This window comes from Heteronotia binoei, chromosome 3, assembly GCF_032191835.1.
Source record: "Heteronotia binoei isolate CCM8104 ecotype False Entrance Well chromosome 3, APGP_CSIRO_Hbin_v1, whole genome shotgun sequence".
Taxonomy (NCBI): Eukaryota; Metazoa; Chordata; class Lepidosauria; order Squamata; family Gekkonidae; genus Heteronotia; species Heteronotia binoei.
In genome coordinates, this window is record NC_083225.1 from 95,945,598 (window position 1) to 95,963,722 (window position 18,125).

The 18,125-nt window shown below is 43.7% G+C and overlaps 1 protein-coding gene across 1 annotated transcript in view; it reads left to right on the forward strand.

The window, feature by feature from the left end:
* The window catches only part of BRWD1 (bromodomain and WD repeat domain containing 1), a 177,644-nt gene that overhangs the window by 149,518 nt on the left and 10,001 nt on the right, over nt 1-18,125 (forward strand). The window contains exons 36-40 of the mRNA XM_060234233.1: nt 22-174; nt 3,875-4,047; nt 5,974-6,213; nt 12,395-12,558; nt 16,208-17,089. Coding sequence (XP_060090216.1) covers nt 22-174; nt 3,875-4,047; nt 5,974-6,213; nt 12,395-12,558; nt 16,208-17,089 — 1,612 coding nt within the window. The remainder of the gene's footprint in view (nt 1-21; nt 175-3,874; nt 4,048-5,973; nt 6,214-12,394; nt 12,559-16,207; nt 17,090-18,125) is intronic.

Here is an 18,125-nt window from a genome sequence, read left to right on the forward strand (position 1 = left end):
ATCATATGCCTCATTATGCAGGATTACAGAGAGATCATAGACACACCAATGGATTTGGGCACCGTGAAAGAGACGTTAGAAGCTGGAAATTATGATACCCCAATGGAATTGTGCAAAGATATCAGATTGATATTTAGCAATGCTAAATCATATACCCCAAACAAAAGGTCCAAGGTAATGTTTTATGTTTACCATATTAGCCAAACTGTATAAATTCCAGTTACATAATGGTTAAAAAATTTTAAAAATCAGTGTATAATGGATTTATGTCATGGCACTACTGATGCTATTTCTGTAAAAGATACTGACCATATTTCTGTAAAAGATACTGGTTTTTACCAAGAGGTATAGCTTGACTTCTAATTGCAAAGTAATTTTAAATAAATAATGTATAGTAATTTGGGGGGGGGGGGTCGGATTCTAAGGAATCAGTCCAAGGCTGACCACAGGCTTGATATGGAGCAACCAGGGCTGGCCCTAGGGTGCATGGCACCCCAGACAGACTTGCCACCTGCTGCCCCCCTTTGTGGGGCCTCCTCCCTTCCCCCTTCCCTTCTGTGCCACCTGGGATGGAATGGTGGAGCTTCGCACTTCCCAGCCTATTTAAAGCCCCCCACCGATCAGCTGATCGGCAGGTAAAATGCTATCGCCCCCCTTCATCCCCTTCCTTTCTGCAGCGCTGCACTCCACCGCCCCTGGCATGCTCAGAGAAGCATGGCTAGAATCAGCCCTACACGCTTAGACTTGTCCCAGGCTTCTCAGCGCTCTCACTTCCAGCAGAAGTGAGGGAGGAGCAAAGCCACGTCCAAGCTTGCAGGACCAATTCTAGCCAAACTCCTCTGAGCATGCTGGGGGCAGCGGTGGAGGAGGAGCGCAGTGCCACAGAAGGGGAGGGAGGGGGCAGTGGCAGCATTTTACCCACCGATCAGCTGGGGGCTTTAAAGAGGCCAGGAAGCACGGCGCTCCACCGCCCTTCGTGGGCAGCACAGAAGGGAAGGAGGGAGGAGGCGGGGGGGTGGGTAAATTAGGCATTTGCCTTGGGTACGAGGAGGGAGGGAAAGCCCAATTTAGCGCCCCCCCTTCTGGCGCTCTAGGCAAATGCCTAGGTTGCCTAGTGGGCAAGCCAGCCCTGGGAGCAACACATTTTCCATGGTAACCATGAAAGTGCAAAAGGATTTGCAGAGGATTAGTGCTTTAGATGTTTATACTGTGGTCAGACTAGATGTGGCTGGGCCAGTAATTCATATTAATCCACATAATCATTTATAGACAGGGAGCAAACTCCCCCCCATCACCACCATACCTTGTTGAAGTCTAGTGCTTTCAACACTCTTCTTCCATCCCAGATAACTTCTGGTATCAGAGCTGTGCTGGGAGAAAAATGCTGGAAGTATCAGAAAATGAGGTAAGGTGAAGCAGGGAAACAGGGTTTAGCTTATCTCACCTTCATTTTTTTTTTAAAAAAGCAAATTACAAATAAACTCCCTATTTTTAGATTGAATAATCTCTCTTAAAGTAAATAAATAATAGGTAAATAGAAAGTACTTTTCTTCCAGCAGTAGTTTTCTCTTCAGTAAATCTTGGTGATTAACTTTGAACACATGCTGCCTTATACAGAGTCAAGTCATTCATCACATGATCAGTATTATTTATAGCAGTTCTTCAAGACTTCCAGTTAGAGGTCTTTAACATCACCTGCAACCTGATCTTTTTAACTGGAGATTTGAGGAGTTGAAACTGGGACCTTCTGCTTACTAAACAGATGCTCTACTGTTGAGCAATGGTTTCACCCCTAGTATTTTATAAACATATAGGTAAGACTTGTTGGCCAGTTGATGTTGGATGGATGTAGATTAGCACCACATTTTTAAAACAAAAACTTCAGTAGCACTTTCATGCTTGATTTAAGGAAAACTGTAATGAAGTCAGAGTCACAGAATCATAGAGTTGGAAGGGACCTCCAGGGTCATCTAGTCCAAGCCCCTGCACAATGCAGGAAACTCACAAATACCTCCCTCTAAATTCACAGGATCTTCATTGCTGTCAGATGGCCATCTAGCCTCTGTTTAAGGAAGGAGAGCCCACCACCTCCCAAGGGAGTCTGTTCCACTGAGGAACCACTCTAACAGTCAGGAAGTTCTTCCTAATGTTGAAATGGAAACACTTTCGATTTAATTTCAACCCATTAGTTCTGGTCCTACCTTCTGGGGTCACAGAAAACAATTCCACACCCTCCTCTATATGACAGCCCTTCAAGTACTTGAAGATGGTGATCATATCACCTCTCAGCTGCCTCCTCTCCAGGCTAAATATACCCAGCTCCTTCAACCTTTCTTCATAGAACTTGGTCTCCAGACCCCTCACCATCTTTGTCGCCCTCCTCTGGACCCGTTCCAGCTTGTCTATATCCTTCTTAAAATGTGGTGCCCAAAACTGAACACAATACTCCAGGTGAGGTCTTACCAGAGCAGAGCAAAGCAATACCATCACTTCACATGATCTGGACACTATACTTCTGTTGATACAGCCCAGAATTGCATTTGCCTGTTTAGCCACCACATCACACTGTTGACTCATGTTCAGCGTATGATCCACTAAGACCCCTAGATCCTTTTCACACATACTACTGCTAAGACAAGTCTCCCCCATCCGATAACTATACATTGGATTTTTCCTACCTAAATGCAGAACTTTTCACTTATCCCTGTTAAAATTCATTTTATTGATTTTAGCCCAGTTTCCCAGTGTGTCAAGGTCATCCTGTGTCCTGTTTCTGTCTTCTACTGTATTTGTAACCTCTCCCAGTTTAGTATCATCTGCAAACTTAATAAGCATTCCCTCTATTCCTTCATCCAAATCATTTATAAAGATGTTGAACAAAACAGGTCCCAGGACAGATCCTTGAGGGACTCCACTTGTCACTCCTTTCCAAGAGGATGAGGAACCATTCACAAGCACACTTTGGGTGCGATCTGTCAACTAGTTGCAGATCCACCTAATGGTAACAGGATCTAAACCACATTTTACCAACTTGTCAACAAGGATAGTATGTGGAACCTTATCAAAAGCCTTACTGAAATCAAGATAAATGATGTCTACAGCATTTCCCTGATCCAGCAAGGTAATCAGTTTCTCAGAAAAAGAGATCAGGTTAGTCTGACATGACTTGTTTTTGAGAAACCCATGCTGGCTTTTAGTAATCACACCATCCTTTCTAAATGTTCCAGGACTGACTGACTGATGATTCGGTCTAAAACTTTTCCAGGGATAGACATCAAGCTGATGGGTCGGTAATTACCCATATTGTCTTTTTTTCCCTTCTTGAAGATGGGGACAACATTCGCCCGCCTCCAATCTTCCGGCACCTCTCCTGTTCTCCAAGAATTCTCAAAAATACTAGCCAGAGGTTCAGAAATTAAATCCGCAAGCTCTTTGAGAACCCTTGGATGCAGTTCATCTGGCCCTGAGGACTTAGTTTCATTTAAGGAAACTAGGCGTTTATGTCCATAAGTCCAAAAGACTTTGAAGAAACCTAAATAAATATCTTGGATTCTAGTAACACTTTTTCCTCACACCTGGTGGGAACTTGTTTTGATTAAAAAATTTTGGAAAAGGTATTAGTTATAATTAAGAGATAATAGAATAACAGTTACAACTTATTCTGACTCATATAGGTTTTCTTGCACAAGGTAGCAGTTCCAAATACCAACTTGCTTATTTCAGTAAATATGTTAAACAGAAGCAGAGGAGTGCCTAAAATACAAGGTACACATTTTGAGAAAAAGAATTGCTCCTTAATTGCAAATTAAGTAATTGAGATCTCTGTTTGAAATAATTTTACTTTAAGTGTTTTAATCTTTTGTTTTTAACCTAGATTTATAGTATGACGTTGAGGTTATCTGCATTGTTTGAAGAAAAAATAAGAAGAATAATCTCTGACTTTAGAACTGGCCAAAAACACAATGAAAGATTGCAAAGAAGTCAGAAATATAGTAGGAGGAGACAAAGCCAGAGTAAATCTGTACAGTGCTCTATCAAAACACTCAGGTACATTACCTACTCTATCAAAACACTCAGGTAAATTACCTATCAGTTGGAGGAAGAGAAACTGTCAAATGTTTCAGAAAACTGAATTTTCTTTTGGGCTGACAGTTTCTACTCTCTGCTTACAAATTGAAGACCCATAATGAGTTTGGGGGGGCAGTGGAAAACTTGTGCTGCTCTGCCCCCAAGCTGTCTGCATGTCCCATTTCCCCTCTCCCTGTTTCCTTTGGCTCCCATTGCCTCCCCTTGCTAGTCCCCATTCCTCCTTTTCCTGCTTTTTGAATATATATATATATTCTTAGAAAACAGAGTAAAGATATAAAGCGGATACAGAAATAATTATGTATATAAAAATAATTATGTACCCCAGGGTATGTGAAACAAAAAGTATTTTTCCCCAACACCCCCTTATTATCATTTTTAAAACACTATGAAATGCAATGGTAATTAATTATGTTGGTGTACATTTATATTCAACATTATGGATTTCAGATTCCATAACTATTTTTGCTTATGTTCCACTTCTTTGTATATTTATATTCAAGATGTTACATTTAAAACTTATTCTCATTCTGCTCCTACAGTTTATTACATTTGTGTATAAATGTTTTGAACAGCTTATTCTCTCTCACTTCCCTTTTCATGGTTTTGTCCTCTCTACCTTTGTCTTCTTTTTTGTTTTCTGATCACCATGGCTGCTGCTTTTGCTCTTTGTTGTTATTCCTGCTGGCTTGTAATTTCCATGGCTCCACCTACTTCACCCCTACAGCCCCTGCTGGCCACCATATTCCCTCTTGTTCTACTTATATTGCATGTTTATATTGCATGTTTCCACTGTGTTCCCCATCTCTTTGTCTTATGTCTCCTCCCCCCCATTCAGCTGATCCTTACTTTAAAAGAAGAAGCAGCCTGGGAGTAATGGGCTTCAGCCCCATATTATGCAGATTGAACCCAGATTTTTTTCTTTATGTGTGTGTTAAATGCTGTTAAGTCAATTCTGGCTTATGGCAGCCCTATGAATTAATGACTTCCAAAATGTCCTATTGTTAGCCTTTCTTGGGCCTTGCAGGCTGACAGCCATGGCTTCCTTGAGTAAGTCAATCCATCTCATGTTGATTCTTCCACTTTTCCTAGTATTATTTTTTTCCCGTGGATCTTGTCTTCTCATACTGTGATCAAAATACAGTAGCCTCAGTTTAGATATTTTAGCTTCATGGGAGAGTTCAGACTTGATTTGATCTAGACTGAACCCATTTATTTGTTTTTTGTGCAGTCCATGGTATCCATAAAGCTCTCTTCCAGCAGTACATTCAAAGAAAGCTTTCTTCTTACCAGCTTTATTCATTGTCCAACTTTCACACCCATACATAACAGGGAATACTGATGTATGAATTATCTTGAACTTGGTTGCCAGTGACAAATCTTTTCACTTAAGAATGTTTTCTAGTTCCTTCATGGATGCCCTTCACAGTCTCCTGTTTTTTATTTGCACTCTCCCTTTTGCTTGATGATTCTTTTTCTTGATAGTAAATTATTTTTTTCCTTGATGGTAAACCATATTACGCAAATTAAACTATAGCAAGTTATGCTGCTCACCTTTACAGATTTTGAACTTTGTTTAGGTTTTTAAAAATAGTCAGAGTTAAGAGTATGTGAATCATGAGGTTTTGGGTGAAGGAGTAAAACCGTGATAAACATTATAATGAAATATATAATAGGCAGGAGTCTTGGCATAGGTGCCTTTTGTGTGAATTTAGAGCTTTTAATAGCATCTTGTGCTATTTTGCATCTTGGAATTTACTGCATTGGCACAATCTTTGAATTGTTTATCAAGCTTGAAAAATGCAGTTGATATACAAAGGGGAATATTACTCTGTTAAAATACATCCATACATGGATTGCAAACTGTTTTCATTTTATGTTGTCAAGAAGTACAAAGCAGAAACAAAGTAAATCTTGTTCAAGAAGCCAGGCAGAGGCAGAAGACTCTTCTAACAGACATCTCTCAAACAGAGGGTTCTGTGTTACAAGCCATAAAATGAATACTAGCAGCTCTAACCACAGCATTCCCGGCATATCTTCTGACTCTACCTCTGTATTGTCCTTTGGGAAAAGTGGACGAACAAGAAGTACAGCTAAAGCTCACAGTTCAACATTATCATCAGGCAAGTAATGTTCTTTGAAGAACTTGTTAAAGGAAGCTTTTTACTCCTGCTCTGTTTTGCTGTTAATATTGCTGAGTTCAGCAGTAGTTCTTACAAAACAAACCAGATCTTCCATTAAGACAGCATACATCAGGCTTCTTTTTAAAACTGTGGCAGTTTTTAGTTCTAATTCCACAATCAGCTTAAACTAAATAGTTATAAATTCTGTCATCTGTTAATAAAAAACCCCAATCTCCTGCTGTCTTTCCTCACAACTATTTCCAGCATTCTGTACTTCTAAAGTATAGTCTGTCCACAATGCTAGGTTTTTTGCCTTTAGCTTTTGGTTAGCTTACAAAGTCACATTTTTCTGCTTATGTAATGAGTTCAGAAAGAAATCCCTGCCTTGTCTATGGATGGCCAACTTTGCTGTTTGTCATTAGGGACAATAGCATTTATAGTTAGGCTCCAGCCCATAACTTACCAGCTTTTCTGCTGGTGCAGGAGGGAAGCAGTATAGATCTTGCCTGATTATCTCTTTAACATAATTATACTCTATGGTGATGCACTTTATTCTGTTTTATTGTTCTGCTGTTTTGGTTTTATTGTATTGTTTTAAATTTGAATTGTAGGATCTTCATCGTGGTCTCTGTGCAGTCCCACACATGGGTCTTGCCGCTGGCAACGAATCCATACCTCAGAGTCTCCAATAGCTCGCCTAGAGCGTTTTTTGGCGCGCTCTCCCGCTCGCCCTGGGGAGCAGGCATCGACTGCGCATGCTTGGAGCGAGCAGGAGGCGCCCCTCCCACTCAGTTTCTTCCTTTCCACTGCCTGGACATCACCTACCTTGCTGCGTTCCCTTCTCCTCAGCTCGTCTTCTCTGCTTGTGGTATTGTATTTCTTGTTTTTCTCTTATAAATCCCCCCCCAAAAAGCCCGTGTTTCTGCGCTTTCCTTTCCCTTTATTTCTCCCCCCCCTTCCTTCCCCTCCCTTGTCCAGAGCATATGGAAGGGAAAACTACCTTTAAAAAGTGTCGGAGGTGTAGGGCTAAAATCCCCACTTCTGACAGACATTCATATTGCCTGTTTTGCTTGGGCGAAGCTTATCGGGTGGATACCTGCCCTCACTGTGCCAACTTCGGTAAACAGGCATGAAAAAACTGAGCAGCGAGACTTCAAAGTTTTTTGCTCGAGAAATCTCTCCAGGCCATGCCCAGTTCTGATTCGCCGCCTCCCCCACATCGAGCGGGAGATTCGGCTGTGTCGGCTGCTGTTCAATCCCTTAAGAAGCATAAGTCCAACAAGAGAGCATCCAAGCACTCCGACACTGGCCATAAATCTTCGAAGAAGTCTCACCACACCGATTCATCGGCCTCGGTTCCGAATAAATCTCGCAATCCGACAAGGTTGACTCCGACAACTTCTCCGACGCCTACCACCTCAACAGCTACCACCTCAGCTATGGCTTCGGTTTTCACCCATTCGGTCTCGACTCAACCTTTAGTTCCTCTAGAGCTTTCAGTGCCCTCAGACGTCATTTTGGACATGCCTCATCTCACTCCTCTTACTCCAGCTCCAGTCGAGGTCATTCCGGTTCGGTCTCGTTCACCCTCAGTCCACAGTGTGATGCCATTCGACATTCTCAAACCCGACCCTTGTTCAGATCCTCTGGTCCTTTCTCAGGAACATGCCCGGTCCCTACTTCAACCTGGATCCTTTTGGGACATTGGTGTTTCCCCACTTTACCGGGAATCTTCTACTCAAGTGTCCACTCAACATGTTCGCTCTCGTTCACCTCTTTGCCGCTGTGACTTCCGTTCTCGCTCACCGGTCTACCGTGACTACTGTAACTACTACCAAAGGGGTCGATATGAATACTCCTCGGTCTCTAGGTCTCCATCTCCCCAACACCATCGAGTTTACCATCGTTACTCCTGCTCTCCTTCGGAGGAAGGTTTTCGATGCTCTCGGTATCGTGAACTGGGTGTTGTGTCCCACAGGAACCTCGAAATTGCACTTCCTCAGCTCTGTGATCCTGAAGCTTCACCATCTCGAACCCGAGAATTGTCTTATTTTTTGTCTCAGTACCGTGAGCCTTCTCGAACCTGAGACGTTGAATACTTATCTGCTAGAGACCGTGAACCCTCTCGGTACCGTGAGTCTCATGGGCTACCTTAAGAAGAAGAAGAAGAAGATATTGGATTTATATCCCGCCCTCCACTCCGAAGAGTCTCAGAGCAGCTCACAATCTCCTTTACCTTCCTCCCCCACAACAGACACCCTGTGAGGTGGGTGGGGCTGGAGAGGGCTCTCACAGCAGCTGCCCTTTCAAGGACAACCTCTGCCAGAGCTATGGCTGACCCAGGGTGTCTGTTGTGGGGGAGGAAGGTAAAGAAGATTGTGAACCGCTCTGAGACTCTTCGGAGTGGAGGGTGGGATATAAATCCAATATCTTCTTCTTCCCGTTCTATCAGACTTGGAATTCAATCACCACGGACTCTTGTGTGCTCACCATAATTTGGCTAGGTTACGCCATCGAGTTCGTTTTGCACCCTCGTCATCACCACTTCGTTGCCACCCCGCCGTCTCCTCATCTCAAGCAAGAGATTGTGTACTTACTCCAGAAAAACGCGATAGAACCTGTTCCTCATCACCATTAAGTGACAGGTTTCTACTCACGATACTTCCTAGTTCCCAAAAGGGACGGCGGCAAAAGACCCATTCTGGATCTCAGAAGACTAAACAAGTGGATAGTCTACAAGAAATTCAGAATGATCTCCGTCCAAATGATCCTACCCTTAATTCCACAGGATACGTGGATGGCCTTCCTGGACCTCCAGGATGCATATTTCCACGTAACCATCAGACCTCAGCGCCGCAAATATCTACGCTTTGCCATGGGACAACATCATTTCCAGTATCGGGCCCTCCCATTCGGGCTGTCCACTGCCCCAAGGGTGTTCATGAAATGCATGGCAGTGGTGGCAGCTGCCCTGTGCCTTCACAACATTCCTGTTTTCCCGTACATAGACGACTGGTTGTTAATCGCCCCTACAGCACATCAGCTTGTGAAGAATCTCGAAACAACCCTCTCCTTGCCTCCTTGGGCCTGTGTGTGAATGTTACCAAGTCTCATCTCACCCCAACTCAGGTTCTACAGTTTATAGGTGCTCGTCTTTGCACATCTCCGTACCTCATCTATCTTCCCACGGATCGTGCCCAGTCCATCCTGTCCTTGGCCCAGGAGGTCATACTCGCCCCGACACAACCTGCAATCATCATTCACTGTCTTCTGGGCCTCATGGCCGCAACAACATCCGTTCTTCGGTTTGCCAGACTGTTCATGCAGCCACTTCAGCTTTAGTTTGTTTGTGCCTACCACCCACCATCAGAGCACCATCCTTACTGTACCTCAAAAGGTTCAGCTCTCCCTCCTCTGGTGGACAGCACCAGACAATCTACTTTGTGGAATGCCTTTTGTCCTTCCTCCTCCTTCTGTCACTGTAACCACAGATGCCTCCAAGTGGGGGCATGACTGTCAGGGGTCTATGGACTGCTCCCGAGAGGGCCATGCACATAAACTTCCTAGAACTCATTGCTGTGCACAGGGCTCTTCAGTCCTTTCTCCTGTCTGTAACCCACCAGCACGTTCAGATAACAACTGACAACATGGCTACAGTTTTTTATGTGAACAGACAGGGCGGGACCAGGTCTGTCCATCTATGTCGACTAGCTATAGCCCTATGGGAGTGGTGCATCAAGAACGATGTCTACCTGATTGCTATCCACCTGCTGGGAATAGAGAATGTGTTGGCCGACTCCCTCAGCAGGATTCGTCTAGATGACCACGAATGGTCCCTCAATCCTCACTACCTGCATCGTATTTTTGCATGCTTTGGGCTTCCACGAATAGATGTCTTTGCAACAAAGGACAATTCCAAATGCCCTCTCTTTTACTCCAGGAGAGGCAACGATGCTTTTCTTCACATTTGGAAAGGGCCACTTCATTACCTTTCCCCCCCTCTGATTACTCGCTCCCTACTCAAGATCGCTCGGGACGGTACAGATTGCATCCTGGTAGCGCTGTGGTGGCCACAGCAACCGTGGTTCACAAGACTCCTTCAGATGTCCAATCACACCTACCGCCGCCTTCCTTTGGCAAACAACCTTCTCACTCAGAATCACGGCCAGGTGTGTCACCACAATCCCCAGGTCCTTCGACTCACAGCATGGAGAATTCAGCCGAACATTTATCATTAAACGTTGCAGAAGTTATCCTAAATGCCAAGAAACCTTCTACCAGACATTCATAGCAATGCAAGTGGAAGCTTTCTGCTCATTTGCCTTTTCTCAACAACTTGATCCTGAGTCTGTACCTCTCCCTTCAATCCTTGAATACCTTTTGTCTCTGCAAGTTTCTGGCCTCAGATATTCCTCCTTGAAGGTTCATCTTTCAGCCATCTCTGCTCTTCATAAACCTATTGATGGTCAGACTGTTTTTTCCCATACTGCCCAAATCATTTCTCAGGAGTATGTTACACTTCCACCCTCCTATCAAACCAATTGTGCCTGTTTGAAGTTTGTCGTTAGTTCTTGCACAACTTATGAAGCCTCCGTTTGAACCCTTGGCTACTGTGGATCTCAGCTTCCTTTCTTGGAAGACTGCCTTGTTGGTTGCTCTCACTTCTGGTAAACGAGCTAGTGACTTGTGCGCATTCCGCTCTGACACATCGTATACAGTTTTTCAAAGGAACAAGGTGGTCCTGAGAGCAGATCCGGCTTTCTTACCCAAAGTTGTGTCATAGTTTCATCTTTCAACTTCTGCTTCGTTGCCCACATTTTCCCCTGATCCTAAGGACTCTGGACAAAGAGCTCTACACAACCTTGACATTAAAAGAGCTTTGTCTTTTTACCTCTCTCATATACAACCTTTCCATAAAGACCCTAACTTGTTTGTGGCCTATGGCAATCCTCATAGAGGATGCAAAATTTCTACCCAGAGACTCTCTAAGTGGGTATCTATTGCAATTCATTTGTGCTATGAAGTTGCTAAGCAACCTTTGCCTGAGGGTCTTAAGGCTCATTCGACTAGAGCAGTCTTGACCTCAACCTTCCTGGAGGGTGTCTCCTTAGAAGACGTTTGCTCTGCTGCATCATGGTCTTCTCCATCTACGCTTTGGACGTTCATGCTAGACGAGATGCCTCTTTCGGCCAAGTGGTTCTCAGGGCCACCTTCCACTGAAATCACCCCAGGTGAGTGCATACATAAATTGTAAGTATAAAAATAATTTTTTCTTGCCAGCACCTTCCTTTCTGACTTTCAGCTTGCTAGTCACCCATGAGTGGGACTGCACAGAGACCACAATGAAGATAAACGGTAGCTTACCTGTAACTAATGATCTTCGAGTGGTCATCTGTGCAGTCACACACGCCCACCCAGCCTTCCCCTCTGCTGGCTTTCCCTGCTCTGGTTTTTTCCTACGTAGGCTGTCAGTAGCGGCTGGAAGAAACTGAGTGGGAGGGGCACCTCCTGCTCAGTCCAGGCATGCGCAGTTGATGCCTGCTCCCCAGGGCGAGCGGGTGAGCGCACCAAAAAACAATCTAGGCGAGCTATTGGAGACTCCGAGGTATGGATTCGTTGCCAGCAAGACCCATGTGTGTGACTGCACAGATGACCACTTGAAGATCATCAGTTACAGGTAAACAACCTGGTTTTTTTATTGTCCAGTATATGTTGTGATCCGCCCTGAGCCTGTTATGGGAATGGGTGGAATATGAGCCTACTAAATAAATAAGGTTATTTGTCTACATGAATCCCACAATCCACAGCACTGCGTTGGGAGCTGGGGTTGAAAGGAGTTATTCTTCCCTTTTGGGCCAACAAAAAATCTGGCAGGATCCAACTTTTACTAGTTCTTTTGTTTCAAGTATTGAGTGTCTTTCCTTCTTATGTTCTAGAGAAGTAAATAAAATTAGAATTATTATTAGGACTGTGATATGGACCAGGTATATTATTTTTTATGAAACTGCATCTTTGGTGTGTGCAGTTCTTTGCAATTAAAAGTTTTAACATCTGGGATTGCAGTGATTTAATAAAAGTTACTGGTCAATTTATAAACTTTTGAGAATTGAGAAACAGTATGAGTAAAACCTATAAACATTAACATGTGATGTCTGATTAGCATTAAATTATCTTTTTCCAGAAAGTGAATTAGAACATTCGATAGCTACTTCATCTTCAAGCAGTTCAGAAGAAAGCAAAGAAAGTTCTGCAGAGCTCTCCTCTTCTAGGTTACATAATGGAATATCTGGGAAAAAGAACAACAACTTCAGAGTTACTAGAAACAGAGTATATCAGCAGAAACAAATGGGTAAGAGTAATTCAGTGAATAATAATTGCAGAACTGTTACACCCAAATATGCAGCAGTGTAATTTTGAAATTCATACCCCATCTTTTAATTCAAAGGGTCCTCAATATAGTCAAGAGGCACAAAAACAATTTAAATGCAGCATGTAAATCATGTTTCTAAATTGATCAAAATAATTTTTTAACTACTAGGGATAAGGTTAATTGTGAAGAAAAATACAATGGGCTCTAGAAAGAGGCTCTGGGTGAGTGCCTCCCACCCTTGCTGTCTTCCCACCCACCCAAGTGAAGGCATTCACTCCCCTCCACCTCAAGGGGAGCTGGTCTCTGCCATCTGGAGAGCAGTTCTAATTTTGAGCAATCTCCAGCCCTCATCTGGAGATTGGCAACAGTGGTTCCCCAGGAGGAAATGGCACTGTACCTGTCTGAGGTCCCACCCCTCCTCTAACCACACCCTCTCCATGCTCCACCTCTTACATCTCCAGGAATTTCCTAACCTGGAGTTGGCAGCTCTGTCTCCTTTTTTTATCTGTCCCTCATCGCCTCCCCCCTACCTGCAGCCTCTACATAGGAAAGGGGCAGTCTTTCTCTACAGTGGGAGGGAGGAACAAAGAAACTTGCATCAATTTCCTCTCCCTTTTTCCATGCTTGGGAGACTATAACTGGGTACTTACCATCATTGCCCAAGCAGGAGCATGCAATCAAATTTGAAGAGATGCTATCCACTCCACAAGTGGTTATCGCCTCTCTATTCAAGGTCCAAGAAGTTCAGTCTCTCCTTCAGAAGGGACAGAGTCCTTCATCCCATCATGGACCTTTGTGCCCTAAACAAACACATCACCTACTGAAAGTTCAAGATGACAATGCTATTCCAGAGTTTTCCTCTACTCAAGGAGGACGTATGGATGGGTACGATTGATCTGCAAGATGCCTACTTCCATCTGAACATCAGGCATCATCACAGGCAGTACCTCTGGTTTGCAGTAACTACCTACATCAGGGAACAAGGAACTGCTTCTGCGCATCTGATACAGAGACTTCTCACCCTCATAGCTCCTGCTACTTCTGTGATCTCTATGGCCAAACTTTGCATGAGACTTGCAGCTATGGTTCCTAAAGGTCTTCAAACATTCTCAGCACCCCTCCTCATATTCTCTCTCTGCCTCCATCTTCAGTCCCTCGCATGGTGGGAGGACATGGAACAACCATCTGGAGGGGGCACTGTTCAGGCCTCCCATACCATCAGAAACACTCATCATTCTGGGATGGGGTGCTCATCTTTGTTTGGGGATTCTCCATAGATGCCAGATGGGAATCAGTTCACTCAGTTAATCACATCAGTTTTCTCAAACTTCTAGCCATCAAGTTTTCTGCTGTCATTTCTGCCTCTTATCCAGGGGAAAGTGATCTTGGTATTTATAGACAACACCACTGCTCTGAGTTACATAAATTGTCAAGGGAGAACAGTGTCCAGGAAACTCTGCCGCCTCACAGTTGACCTCTGGCTGTGGTGTTTAGACCAGGGAATGTACCTCACTGTTCAAAATGTTCAAGTCGATATCCTCAGCAGGGGCAGAACCCTACTACACAAATAGAAGTTGAACCATGTTATCTGGACTCATTTTTGGCTGCCTGGAGTCATCCCCAGATAGACATTTTTGCCATTTGTCAGAATGCCAAGTGTCGACAGTTCTGCTACGGAATGGACCTGTTCTCCATGGGGGACGGCCTCCTGCTGAACTAGTCTCACAGTTTCCTATTCCTGCCCCCCCCCCCATTCCCTTGCTAACCAGAGTCATCACAAAGTGATGCAAGAGAAACGGAGGTACATTCTGATATCCCCTTGGTAGCCCAGAAAGCTGTGGTTCCTGGTCCTTCACCTCTCCAATCAGCAGTTCCACTTAGAATCATAGAGCTGGAAGAGACCTCCAGGGTCATCTAGTCCAACCCCCTGCATGAAGGAACCAAATCTCCTAATATCCAAAAACTGCAGTCATTTACAATGACATTCCACATCTTTGGCTGACTGCATGACTGATAGAGTAACTGTGTTCTCAGACAGAGTTCGTCATGTCTTGCTCAGTAGTCAAAAGCGCTCGACCAGAAAATCCTATGCATACAAGTGGAGGAAATACATAACTTTTCTGTCTCCCTGACCAGTCCCACTGGAACAAGTTGGCCTTCAACCCTTTGCCTACCTTCTACACTTGGTGGATAAAGGTCTCCACCATTCCTCCTTCAGAATCTACTTGGCAGCCATCTCTGCATATCATAAGAACATAAGAGAAGCCATGTTGGATTAGGCCAGTGGCCCATCCAGCAACGTTCTGTGTCACACAGTGGCCAAAAATTTTATACACACACACATATATATATTCACACACACACTGCAGGACATATATAAGGCTGTGACATGGGCAACCCCTAATATCTTTGCCAAACACTAGATGCATGTAAATATGAGAGAATGTGTGTAGGGTGCTCAGTTCTCCAGTCTGCAACTATCTGAACTGTCAGCTCCCTCCTCCAGTAGGCTTCAACTTGCTATTCTCCCAACAGTGTGATGTACAGATATCACAAAGAAGGCTGCTTACCTGTAACTAATGATCTTTGAGTGGTCATCTGTGCATTCACACCACCTGGCCTTCCTCCCCTCTGCTTTCATTTCAATCTTAGTTATACCCTGGATTGGTCAGCGGTCAGAAGGAACGGGCAGGATCTTGGTGCCCTGCCTCCTGGGCATGCGCAGTGGAGTCTCTGGGCATGCTGGGAGGCTGGGACACAAAAATTCCTCTAGTGGAGCTACTCAACACCGATGGGAGCCAGCACAGGCGCCATAATCCCAATGGTGTGAATGCACAGATTCACTTGAAGATAATCAGTTACAGATAAGTAACCTGCTTTTCTCCCTCAGAAGTCTTTAGTGATACCTTTCAAACCAACACTCTCTGATAATGTTGACTTCAATCGCTCTCATTTTCCCTCCCTCTCTCTCTGTATCTGGCTTACTGCAACAGGACACCATTTTTACCCGTCACTGGGTGTTTCTTTTCCAGTAGAGGATAGAGAGGAGTTCTCAGCCAATCAAGGGAGCTCTCAGCCAATTGAGAAGAAAGCCTTGCCTCCTCCCTCAGCCAATTGTGAGAAGGCTTTCTCTATGTCTGTTTCCCTCTTCCTTTGTTCGTCAGCCAGTCAAAAGAAGGTTTTCTTTCTCTTCTCTACAAAGCAGTGTGACAGGCAGCTTAACCAGTGAGAGAGTAGGGAGAGCCAGCAACTGCCAGAACCAACGTAGGTTGCCTTTGACTGACAGAAGCAGCTTGGCTGGCTAGCAACAGCCACTTGGGTGGGAGAGAGGAGAACCAATGAGTTCTCTCTCAAAGGCCAAAACAGGACTTGAAAGGACCTCCCCCACTGGCTTCTACTTTTTACTGAAAGAAGCAAGATTACTCCCCAATACTAGCAAAAGATTACTCCCCAATACCAGGTGACTAGCAGCAGCCACTGCCTACCAGTTTCCCCAGAGAGCGAATCCCAGTACTAGAGTTATTAAGAGGTTGGCCCAGAGCTTTTGATGACTAAACACTTGGGAGAATGTAAAATTCAGAAATGTTCAAAATCTGCCAACAAATTTACTTCTTTTTTTTATGCCCAGATTCTCAGGCGACTGGAAATTTCCAAAGAACTACTAGGAGAAGAATATACAAAAAAGATGCTGGGTGTTCAACAGAGCCTTGTGAAGCTTTGAGTAACAGACATCGAAGACACAGAAAAATTCCACGCAGAAGTGCTACTGTGGCAGCTAATAAGCTAAGACTAATGAGTGATGTAGAAGAGGAGCACTCTAGCTCAGAAAGTATTGGCATTGGAAGCAAAAACAGAAAACTGCCTCATCGCAGTGCTTCTGCTGCAGCAAGAAAAGTATTGCTAAATGTTTCTTATAGTTCCATACAGAGTGAAAGCGAAAAGGAAGTAAAAGAACAATATAGTCGAAGGAGAAACTTTGAAGCTGATTCTGCTGGTGGTGTTGTTAAAAAGCATATTAGTGAATCTGAAAGTGAGAGTTCAAATTCTGAAAGTGGCGTGCAAAATTTTTTAAAGAGCTGTCACATTAATGGCCATAAGCAGCCACACAGATCTCCTAAAATAAAGCCCACTGTAGAGTTTTCAGAAAACGACTCTAAAAGTCATACTTCAGAAGATGGGAGTGTTCAACAAGCTTTTCATCATTCTACATCCCAAAATAAATCTGAGGCAGATTCTGAATCAGACACATGCAGTGGCTTACTAAAGCAGACTCTTAAAAAGGCACCAAATCGCTACAGAAAAGCAAAAGTTTTAAGTGACTCAGAGGAAACGGCAGAGTCTGGGGAAGAAGATGAAAAAGTTACTGTTTTAGAGAGCAGAGGAGCAGAAACGTTAAGACAATTAGATGATGGTGCTGAGTGCTCATCTAAATTGAAATCTGAAACAGACTCTGATAGCAGTAACTTCAGCGGTGCACCAAAAAGACAGAAAAGGAAAGCTGTCAGGAAAGGTGATGTATAAAACAGTCAAATACAGGGTTTTGATTTTAAGTATGTTGAAAATTAAAATGCTTTTCTTTGTAGCCTCCTTCAGTGCATTTCTGTGTTCAAGAGAGTATAGTAGAACAAAATCCACAATACCTTTGTACAACATAGCACAGTTTGCAAAATTTAAGACATATACCTGCAGTCTTCACTTCGGGTAGTTCAGAGTATTTCAGCACTGTGTCCTATATAGTGTATACTGTTATGCTTATCACAGTAAAATAAATAAATAAAACATTTATTAGCCACCATTCTTTCATACAGAATGCAAGGCAGCTTACAATATAGCTAAAATATATCAAATCCATTAAAAATAAAATTTAAAATCACAGTTTGGACTGCTGGTAAATTAATCAAATGCGGTCCTAAATAAAGCCAGGTTTGCCACATAAAAGTGTGTTATGCAACACAGCAGTGATCTTAGAAAACTAGGCAAAAGTACTCAGAACCATTGCAACCACCTGGTTTTCTAAGGTGACTGCTGTGTCTAGCGGCACTTTCAAGTAGCAAATCTGGCTTTTCAAGTATAATCTGATCCAAGATGGGAGAGATCTGAAGTCTGTGGTCTGCTTTATTGCTAACCCAGAGAGCCTCTGTCGTGTCAGTAAAGTTTTAGCTTGTTCAGCTTCATCTGAACCCATTACTGACTGCAAGCACTGGTACAGACATCAACAGTATCCTCAGTTAGGTGGGAAAGAGAGATAGAGTTGGGTATCATCTGCATATTGGTGACATCACAGCCCAGATTGCCCAATGACCTTTCTCAGCAGCTTCACATAGATATTAAATAGCACGGGATAAGACTGAACCCTGTGGAACCCAACTGGCCAATGGCCATGGAGCAGAGCAGGAATCCCCAGATAGGACTCAAACCACTTTAATATTGTGTCCCCCAGTCTCTATGCCAAGAAGTGTCTCAGTAGAATATTGTGGTTGATAATATCAAAGGCTGCTGAGAAATCCTGCAGAACTAGCAAGGTCACTTCCCCCTTGTCCAGTTCT